Source organism: Buceros rhinoceros, unplaced genomic scaffold, assembly GCF_000710305.1.
Source record: "Buceros rhinoceros silvestris isolate BGI_N320 unplaced genomic scaffold, ASM71030v1 scaffold210, whole genome shotgun sequence".
Classification (NCBI taxonomy): domain Eukaryota; kingdom Metazoa; phylum Chordata; class Aves; order Bucerotiformes; family Bucerotidae; genus Buceros; species Buceros rhinoceros.
The window spans coordinates 38,204-49,204 of NW_010388784.1; the positions used below are offsets into that span (position 1 = coordinate 38,204).

Consider the following 11,001-nt stretch of genomic DNA (forward strand, 5'->3'; position numbering starts at 1 on the left):
GCCCGTGCTGCCCAAAACGCAACGTGTTCCTCCCTCCCCGCCTGGACACTAGGAAGTAACTTCCGAGAAGCAGAGAGGGAAAACTCCATCTCACCACAGTGGGCTCTGGCGTTCCTTTCCAGAGCACATCCCGGAGCAGCTCGGGGAGCATAGGGCTGGTGTGCCCAGTGCCCAGCACTGCCTCCTGTCCTCCAGTTCCTCGCTCTGGTCAACCACATTCAAATAGGAAGATGAAAGGGCTGGAACAGTGTCTCCATCTCCCACCCGCCTCTTGGGCTGCCTGAGCATCATCAGCAGGGGCCAGGGATCCTTGCTCCCCTCTGCGCCTCCCGGCATCTCGGTGAAATCTGTGACAGACCTGAGACCCTGCCCTACCTGAAGGTTTTCCTGTGGAGGGTAGATGGGATCAAGCAGAAACAATTTTTCCAGCGAACTCTGTGCGTTTTTCCCCCTCTGCTTTCTTTTAAAAGGAGAGGGGAAGAACCCCGCAGATGCGAACAGCAGAGACCCCGACAAGGGCTGGGACTGTCAGCTCCTGAACAGACCCCACGTCAGCAGTGGGGTTCAGCATCCACCAGCGGCAAATTCCCAGCCTGTGGTGTAAATACTTGTAAAGCTGAACTGTTAAATATTTAGGGCAGATGACAAACAATATGTCAAAATATTTGCAGAGCTGTGTTTGCTATTCCACGCATCATCTCACTTGAAGCCCTGAGTTTCGGAAGCATACACACAAGCTTGAGAAGCGATCGGTTGTCTGCTGGTATTTGGTTACATTGTAAATGAAGTAAAGGATTTAATTTAGATTTCTTAATATGACACGCTACATGCCAGGTGGGTATTAACATTTATTAGCTGGGGCTTAGCAATGAATATTTAAGAAGAATTTAATTAACATGCAATAATTGTAATTTTAATTGGCTTGCGTTTTTCTGCGAGGCTTCACTTCCTCGCGGGACACCTTCTGCTCCGTATTTACACTGGGTCTGTTTCTGTTCCCAGGTAAAGCAGGAGCTAACAGAGGGTAGGGAAGGGAAGTGGACAGAGAATTCCAAACCCTCTGGCCAGCCCAGCTGTGGGGCTGGAGGCTGAGCCCTGGCACCGGCTCCCCCCTAGTGCACAGCCCACAGATGGGTACGTTCCACTTCAACTGAGAAGGCAATTTTTTTCCCCCAAAAAAAGTGTTTTTGGTTTTCAACACTCTGTACTCGGTTTACAGTGAATTTTCGCTTATTAACCAGTCAGCCCCAGTTTGCACTGGAGTAAGCGACCATAGCCTTTGCCTGCCAGCATGGAGGCAAACTGGTGGGACAGGGTGTCACTGGGCTCCTTCTGGAGCTCTGTCCCTCGGGGGTCTCTCGGGCTGCCACTCCTGGTCACTGGTGGAGATCTGCGCTGTGAGCTGTGTACCAGGTAGATTAGAAGTTTCTTGGCATTTTCCTTGCCTTTATATTGATGGGAATCTATTCCTAGGAGATTATGAAGCTGCTTTTTTTAAAATTAATTGAGCCTGCTTAAAAAATAAGAATGCCCATTTCATTTTAATCATGTATTATGCAAATGAAAAATTTAAATATCATTAAGAATCTGTTGGTAACATAATTTATTTCTGCTGTTGCACTACTGAAGGCCTTTGATCTCAGATTAGCGCTTTGATCCGCTCCCTTGGCCGGGGTTACACACTGCTGCTGCGGTAAACGCTCGTTCTCAGATGTAAAACACCCGAACAGCTTGTTCAAAGGCACGGCAGAGGAGCACTGCCAATCAGGCCAAGTGAGTGGGAGTCGCAAATGAGGAGTTGTTTCTAGAAGGTGCGACGCGGGCACCCGGCTGTGCCCCAGCCCCGGGGGACGAGCTGCGCCTGTGCCCTGACGCGCGGACCAGGAGGTGAACGCATGGGCAAAGGGCACCCACCCCGGGTGGCCCAGGGAGTGAGTGGGCAGATGCCCTGGGAGCTGGCACCACCCCTGTCGACCGCTCATTAGAAAACGGGCTGCCATATTCCATCAGCGTCTCCCTGGGTGTGAGTGAAGTGCTGATACACACATTTTAGCTACAGCATTCTTCATCAGTTAATTTAACCCGAAGCATTAATAATGTATTTCTTTGCCACTTGACTGCTCATCTGTTCAACGGCTTATACATCGGGGAAGAATGTCACCCCCTGTGACATGAAGTACCTAATACAGTACAAATGAAATGGGATTTTGCATATTCAGTATCAAAACGAGAGAAGAGGGAGACGCCGTCTCCCAGGAGCGCTCAGCCTGCTGTGATGGGGAAAACCCCTCCGTGCGGGACACCACCTTTCTGCAGAGCTGGTTTTCCGCTTGAATTCATTCTCTTGGCATCACTCAGCATGTACCTGGCCTTTCCTTATGCTGCAAAACGTGGTGGGTTCTGTGGTCCTGGGCATGTTGCTCCGTCTGTCAGCTCCTCCCGCCAGCTGCTGCAGGGTCCCCAGGATCCCCCAAGCGGCAGCGCAGGGGCACCCAGGCTGTGGGCAGGCAGCTGAGGCCAGGACTGTCCCCTCTGAAGGTCAGCCCATGTTGAAGGCTCACAGCAGTGGCTGGGCAGTGCCGGTGGAGGCTGCTGGAGCCTTGGGGCTGTCGCTGGGGTGAGAAAACCCAGAATTTTCATGTTTGCTTGTGGCAAACAAGGAGCTCCCGGCCACCTTGGGGACCAGCAGTTCCAGTGCGTCTGTCCCTCTTCTGAGCTCACAGGGTGTTCAAAGTGGAGCAGAAGTGTCTTCCCTGCACCATGTCCTGCCTCTTCCGAAGGTCATCAGGGAGCAGTCCCAGACATACGAGCCGGGGCACTCAGGAATCCCCCAGCTGGGCTGTTCAAGCAGCCAGACGGTCCACGGAGGGGCTGCGCTAAGCCCCACCTGACTGCATCTCGCTTCAGGGTATCACAGACACGGAGGGAGTTTCCAGCCGGGCAGGTACAACATGAGCTTCGTCAGCCAGTGGCGACAGAGCCAGCCTGGCGCCCTCAGAAAGTGTGGCTGGAAACACCCTGGACCTGAGAGCCAGAGAAACCACCGGGAGCGAAACATTCGTCTGCTCAGAGACATGCCTGACTCCTTAATTCTCGTAAAATAGCCGAGCAATGGATGCAGGCAGCCTGGGAGTGTATGCGATGCGGACAGCCCGGCTCTGAGGTTAATCCTCTTCCCACGTTCCCGTCAGGTGCCCTCCTGGGCTTTCAGCAATCAGCATCTCCGAGAGGGGCAGGGGCAGCCTGGGCTGCAGGCAGCAGCGGCCGGCTCCTGCGCAGGGTCCTCCTGCGTGGTGCATGTTCACGCAGCCTGATGCGGGAACGTGGCCGTGCTGCATCATGCTGAGCAGCGCCAGGCTGAAGTGACAGGGCTGATGCACCATCAGCGGCAGCTGCAGGGGCAGGAACTCGGATCCTGCCGCGCCGTTGTTCTGTCAAAGTCAGAAAGCCATTGACAGACCTAAGGAATTATGCTCAGCTCCATCCCGGAAGGTTTGCTTCAGTAACTTTGCAATCTGCTCCCTGCCTTTGCACGGAGCCTGTCCTCGGTCCCACCACAGGGGACTCACTCCAGCCTGACATGTTCAGTCCGACAGGAGGACCGGGGCACAGGGCTCCACTGCGCCCCAGTGTCTCCGCGGTGCCCAGGCTTCCCGGGTGGGGAAAAGGGCCCTCGCCTGAAGAGGTGCCGAGCCCCCAGCTCCTCACTCATCCACTTACAGGGTGATTTTGTTTCTGTTTGGAGACACCAGCTGGCACTGACCCGGCGGCTCCACCCAACGCCTGGCGCAACCAGGGACTGACTCCAGCTTCAGCTCTGTGGACTTGTGGAGCGTTTTATAGTAGCAGCTCCTCGGGGGAAAGTGCAAGGAGATATTTTCTTGTGAACAGATCTGTCACTGCCTTTCCTGCTTTTGTGTGGTTTGTGGTTGTGGGGGGGTTTGTTTGTTTGTTTGTTTTTTGTGCTTTTGGTTTTTTGGGTTTTGGGGTTTTTTTTATGATATTTATTGCCTTCTATGTTTTGCTGCTTTCACTGCATCTGAGACTGTAACCATCCCATGCTGACAGGCAGACTCTCAAGTTTTAGCTCCAATCTCAGTGCACAACCTCATGCTCCAGAGAACAAACTTTTACTTGCCACCAGTGCTATCTCATTTCTCTTTATCATATGAACACCAGCCCTGGAGGGACCTGGACCATTCTCTCCTCTGGACTGGTCAGATAAGCAGAAGCATCGATTCTCAAAGCCTCCCTGGTGGAGCACGTCTTGCGAGGCAGAGCTGTCCTATCCCCCTGCCTCGGGACCTGCCTGGTGGCATCCTGGAGGAACAGGCACTAAATTACGTGTATGGTCCTGATTGGCCCCTTTGTTGTCCCCAAAACAGAGCCCATTAGAAGAGGACAAATTGCTACGCCACTGCCAGCCTGCTGCTCATCAGGAAAGGCATTTTGTAACCTCAGAGAAGAAAATACATAAAATACAGATCTCTGGGCTCAGAGGTCTGTGAGACGGAGGCAGGAGCTCTCACATCCCGGGAGGAGCTCAGGCTGGCTCCATCCCCACAAGAGCTAACTCAAAACAAGTATTTCTTGGGATGTCACATGGAGGGAGACTGTCAGAAAGCTGTCTAAATGTGTTAACAACACTGTCAGCGGGGGAGAGAAAAGTGTTATCAGAAATAGTTGTTCTTCAAAGCGAAGTAACTCCGTGATTCTGTAAGGAGTGAAAGAGAAGAGATCACACCACATGCTGAGGGCTGTTGGAATTTTCTTTCTGAGAATGAAGCTGTTTGTTTTGTTAAAAAGGGGAAGAGGGGAGAAAGTGAAAACCTAAAATACTTTGACTTTCTTGACCTAGCTTTCCACAAAGCTAAAAATAACTCCGACTGCATTCCGCTTGCGCAGCCCTGGCTCAGGGTAAGCACTGCACGAGGACGCCCGTCCCAGTGCCCAGCCTCCCCTCTGCTCCCTCCTGGGGCCATGCCAAAGGTCTTGAGCATCACCGCCTGGGGACAGAGGAGTGCAGCGCGTCTTTGCCTGACGCAGACAAATTTGGGCCAGTTCGGATTGGCATCAGTGGGATCTGGGGTGTTATGTGGGGTCCAGATTTTACCCTTCCCGGGGCTGGCCCTAGTGCTCTTCTGGTCTAGATCTAAAGCAGAGCTTCAGGGGTTTGCTTTGGACACTCATCGTGAATGTCTAAAACTCCCTGCCTCAGCAGCAATGTCAGTGGTCATCAAAGGAAAGAATATAAAACATTACAACGTGAAGTAGGTTCTAATGAGCGCGTTTTCCCATATGCTGATGGACATTCTCAGGAGAGCAATTAGCCTGCTTCCCAGGTAAAAGATCACTGAGTGATTATTTAACCTGTCTGGTGATTGATATTTCAAATCTAAGAAGTTGGATGTAATACCGGATGACTCCATCAAAAAGTATGTAAAAGTAAGTGGTAAGGGTTGATAGCGCTTGATCCTGTCCTGCCTGGGAAGGTACTGGCTCTTTGTGCTGAGGCACCTCCGACAGGGTGACTCCCAGACCTGCAGCCCTTCGCACTGAAGGCTGCACAAACACAGCAGAAAAAGGTTTTCACAGAACAACATTTGTGCAAACAAACTCAGCCTGAAGCTGAGAAACCTCAGCTGATAAACGTGGTGCTGCAGGATGGGGTCTATGGCTGTGTTGATGGGTCAAGGCAACAGCACGGTCCCTTCCTGGGTAAATCAGACAGCGAATGCTGTCCTGAACCTGAGGAGGGTGTTACCTCCCCACACCACCTTTTGTCTGTCCGCAAAGCTACAGGAGGTGATAAAGGAAGGCAGGGGAAGCTGGGACCCGAACAGGCAGAGGCATCACTGGGAAAAGGCCATTAGCACCAGGTCAAGTGAGCAGCACCCGTCAACCTCCCAAGACATCCGAAATAACCTCAAAAATAGGGTGGATGCAGAAATAGTTTAGAGAGAGACAGCAACACTAAAGGAGCTTTAGTTTCGCTATCTATCTCAGATAAAAGTGGTTTATAGGCAGTACATAAAAGTGGAAACTGGCTTGTTGTTGACTTTTTACACCCATTGACCTTCTGTCCCTTTAGCAGAGTAAAGCCACGGTGAGGTCGCTGTCACAAGACCCACAGGTGATCACTCCCCCTGGGGAAAGCTGGCCAAGTCTGTTTGTCTGAACGCTCGGCTGCACATTGCCCCCTATGCACTGCTTCACCGTCCCTGCTGAGGGTGGTGGGGACACACAGGATCCCCCCTGGCCCAGTGACCAGCCAGATGATGTCACCTCCCTCGTTCTCTCAGTAGCACAAGCTGATTTTCTCCATTTTGCTCAAATGGAAAAGCTGCAACAATTATTTTCATAATTAGCTGGCTTTTCAAATTAATGCCAGTTATGCTATGCAATCACGCTGAGGATTATGCATTAATCAGCTGTTCCAAGCTGGTTATTAGGCTCTCTAAGTAATGATCAGAAGGCACGTCTCTGGAGGAGAGGCACACGAGCCAGGAGGGACAGCAGCCTGTGATCTCCAGGAGCAGGAGCCGCTGTTGGAGCGACGACGGGCTGTGCTCAGCTCGCCTGGCTGCAGCGCAGACCCTGCTGCATCCCCCAAGCTTCTGAGGAGCGAGCAGGCTGTTGTGGGTGGTGGCTGCTCCTCAAGATGTTCGCAGCTGCAGCAGGTTTCACACTGTCCCGCTATATTCGACACCCGGCAGTGTAACAGAACACATCACTCCGCCTGTCTGCTTTCGCACCGCCTGGCACTCAGTTCAGGTACTGGGTGGCTGCACAGAAAATTCTTTTCTGTCGAAAAGCCTGTTATATCCAGTTGGATGTCTGGAACGTGTATTTATTTGGGATCAAACACGAATAATCCACAGAGCCTATACTCCATCACAACAGGAGATGCTTCACAGCAGCCCTGAAAGCTCTGGGATGGGAGAAAGCCTGATGTCAGCCAGTTGATAATCAATGTAACATGAACCCAGTTATGACTTCAGGATGATGCTAGGAAACAAAAAATCCCTTGCTAAAATGTTCTGGACAGTAAAGCTCCAAACAGAAAGACAGGGATGAGTCTCACGCTCACTTTAGTTCTGTTTATTGTTTCTGCTGTAATACTGAGTATGAACTCTCTCTGCCCTAAGAAACTTAGACTGAGCTTCCAGCATGTGCAAATATGGATCAGCATGGATGAATAATTTTCCTCACACTGCTCAGCAGCCAAATGTTTGGGCAGGAGCCAGTGAGAATGAGGCACTTGGACAATTTTGCTGGGCTCCTGCCTGTGCTGCTGGGCGTTCCAGATTGAAAACCTGCCCAGAAGTGACTTGCTGAAGATCACATGGGACTGAAACGGGTCTCCAGAAGGAGCATTCAGCCTCTTGTTCCTGTTCTTCCGCCTATCACCAAAGTTAGCGCAGAGACTGGTAATACTTGTTTCTACCAGAGACACTCAGTGAACAGCTCGAACATTTCTGGATGTTTAGGAACATAAATTAATGACCACACTCACTTTACCGCTGGGGACACAGATGCACAAAGTTTGCAGGGGAAGAGGAGGGAAGCGACTTGCCACAATCATGGGTAGCAGAGAAGTCAGGGCCCTTCTGCCTCTTCCTCTGCACCCTTGCTGTGGAGGTCTCCAGCAGCGCTGCCGTGGTTTGTTCATCCCTCGGGTTCCTGGCCGGGCGCACAGAGCATGGCTGTCCACAGAAGGGTCAGCTTGGCTCTCGCCAAACCAGCGCTCGTGGCTAACACCAAATCACCACAAAAGCTATAGATAATGCATTCTGGCTTCTGGAGGAGGGTTCATGAAGTTGCTTGAGAGCTGGGAGGGCTGAGCAGGCGTCTGTTGTCTGTAACGAAACGTTGTAAGACTACTTTAAATTGAAGAGGAAGATTTCCTTCCTGCTAATGAACCCAAGACCATCTGTTACCAATCGCGCTTGCCTATCTCGCTCAGCCATTAATTATTCTGGTTTACTTTTTAATAAGATAGAGCAAGGTTTACATGTCTTTCAGTGGTTCAGGGAGGGTGTGGGACAGCGCCTACACCTCAGAGATGAGAATGTGCAATTACATAATTTACATCTGCACCGAGTTGCTTCAGTTATAGAGGTTGTCATCGGGGAGCTGAGGACAAGACTCACAGATACAGAGGCAGGAAACCCAGCGATGCTGTGACATGAACTCGTTGCCCTTGGGGAGGTGTAATGGCATTAACAACTCCTGAACATGGGGAAGGATGCATTCACGGTGTGCATTATTGAGCAGATAAGCTGCAGGGGAGGCAAATGCAGAAGTCTCTGCTGGTCTGAATTAAGAACTTGGATAACTAAACATGAGGAACAATAGAAGATGAGAAGGGCACTAAACACGGCACTAAAAATAGCGAGCAGCAGTGCTGCGCTGCCTGCCTCCTGCGCCAGGGCTGGGAGGTGGGCGGACAAGGCGGGGGGAGCCCGGTGAGGCATGGAGTGAAGGATAGTGCCAGCTCTGTACCGCAGCACCTCCTCAGAGCCCAATCCTGGAGCGTCTCTGCACCTCAGCCACACGCCTGTCCACACTTCCCAAGGTCTCGTCCTGAAGTTCCATGTCATCTATCTTATAAAAATATTGCAAGACTTTAAATCTGTCCCCTACTGCCCTGCAGTGCTGGGGTTCTGACGACCTTCCTGAACCAGCATACAGCAAACGCCCTCACGTTCCAATGTCCATTCCAGCCCAGGAAACATCCTGGAGCGAGTCTTGTTCACAGCTGTGACCAAGATTATGAATCAAACTTTAAGTGGCTTAATGCTGGTGTTGTCTTGTCTTGCAGGAGGAATCTTTGAGTATGCGGATGGCCCCAACACCCAGGTTATGAGTGCTGAGGAACAAGCCTTCAGGTTCTCCGCCAATATTATCAACAGGAACAGAACTCTGCTGCCTAACACCACACTAACCTACGACATCCAGAGGATACACTTCCACGACAGCTTTGAAGCAACTAAGAAAGGTAGGAGCACGGCACACTTCTGAGCAGCTTTGTGGCCACTGATCCAGCAAAACCCAGGCACGGTCTCATGCAAGACCCTGCCACTCGTTCTGCCCTGCCCTAGTCAGTGGTGTAGATGAGAAGTCCTCCAGACGCTGACCTTCCAGAGGCACTTTAATACAAGGGGAACAACTATTCTTTCTTTCCCTGCAAACCTCTCAAAACTCCTTTCAGCATTCGCTTCTAATCCTGAGTGAAGGTCTGCAGGCCGTGTCTTTGTTTATTTTACTGCATCCCCGGCAGTTTTCACAGCCCCAGCACAGATACTCTGCTCTCCTATGATCAGGTAGCAGCAGCCCACTGGAACTGCTGGATGGGAGGGAAGAAACGAGGCTGCTCAGCAAAGGCTGCAGGACTGGTGGCCTCAGGGCTTCTGAGCGTGGAGAACCGGAATGGCTCCTGAGCAGCAGGGACCTCCTGTGCATGTCCGAGGGGACCCATGTGCCTCAGCCGCTCCGGGTGTCTGTGCCCCTCTCTCCCTGGGCCAGGAGCAAGTGCTTTCCTAAACCATTCTCATTAAAAGGAAAGCTTCTGCTGACAGTGCCACGTGTTGTCGTTCATCTGGCAGGACCCGCAGGGGCAGTTGAGACATAACCTGCTCGCCTGTTCCCCTGTAACTTCCTGTTCCCGTAACCTGTTCCCCTGAAGAACTTTTACTTTTTGTCCCTCCTAAGAACACAGCCCCAAATGCAGTTGCTCTGTTTTAATTTCTCAGTGAAAGCTTGAACAGAGCTATAAAAAGCATTATTTTGCAGGAAAAAGAATTCTATTAAAATTGATGGGAAACTGCATTTCTCAGGGCGATTCTGATAATCTCTGGGCATTTCTCTCACAACTCTGGAGGCTCTGCCACACCATAGCCATCATTCCCTCCTCTGGAAACATGTCTGTGCCTCTGGCCACCGCTCCAGACACCCACGGCCACAATTCCTGCTCTCTCTCTGCCTCTTGTCACTGGTGTAACTACCTAACACCTGCACTGCTTTTAGTGCCCAGAAGTGTGTCTGTCTGTCCACTGCTCCATGGCCCAGGTCAGGAAGAAGCTGTTTGTGCCCCACGGCTGCCCTGACGCTCACCCTTCCAGCAGCGGGGCCCTTCCACTGCTGACTCCATCCTTCCCTCCCCCCCTTCCTCTTCCAGCCTGTGACCAGCTCGCCCTGGGGGTCGTAGCAATCTTTGGGCCTTCCCAAGGCTCCTGTACCAATGCCGTCCAGTCTATTTGCAATGCCCTGGAGGTCCCCCACATACAGCTTCGATGGAAGCATCACCCTTTGGATAACAAGGACACTTTCTATGTCAATCTGTACCCCGACTACGCGTCCCTCAGCCATGCCATTCTGGACCTTGTGCAGTACTTGAAGTGGAGGTCGGCCACCGTGGTGTACGACGACAGCACAGGTGGGTAAAGGAGGGACTTTCGCGGAGGAATCCACAGAGCTTTAGTTGTGGGTCCCATGTAGGGACTTGCCTAATGAGCCCTTTTAGGAGCAGAATGACACCCCACGCAGCCATCGGTGACATGCCGTGCCCCGGCATTCAGGTGAGCGTTGTAGAGGTTCCGGGGATCCCTTCTGGATCATTCACAAAGCACTTGGAAAGTGAGTGACAAGGGGGCCCAGGCAGCATTGTCCACCTGTGTGACCCGGCTCAGCTCAGCTCCAGATGGCACCGCGGTGCCCAGCTACATGAGCAAAGACCTCGGTCTGCGGCTGCCAGTGAGGGTGCAGTTTCCCAGCTAAAAGCAAAAGCAGTTCTGGAAAGTTTTCCGTGGTCCAGCCAGTTCTGTCAACCTCAGCTGACGAAGTCCTCACATACAGAAAGCTGCTGATGGTTAAACACAGCAAAGCACTGCCCAGCGCTGCAGATAACCCCCCCAAACCAGAAGAGGCCTGGGATCGCCTGTCCAACCTCATTCCACTAGAGCAAACGGTTTCTTTAGGGGAGGGCTGACGCGAACGCAG

At 52.0% G+C, this 11,001-nt stretch overlaps 1 protein-coding gene across 1 annotated transcript in view; it reads left to right on the forward strand.

Annotated features, from left to right (window-relative positions):
* Window positions 1-8,824: 8,824 nt before the first annotated feature.
* Window positions 8,825-11,001, forward strand: part of LOC104489063 (glutamate receptor ionotropic, kainate 3) — a gene marked incomplete at both ends in the record, with an annotated part of 21,916 nt that continues 19,739 nt past the window's right edge. Inside the window, 2 exons of the mRNA XM_010131180.1 lie at window positions 8,825-9,001; window positions 10,181-10,438. Coding sequence (XP_010129482.1) covers window positions 8,825-9,001; window positions 10,181-10,438 — 435 coding nt within the window. The remainder of the gene's footprint in view (window positions 9,002-10,180; window positions 10,439-11,001) is intronic.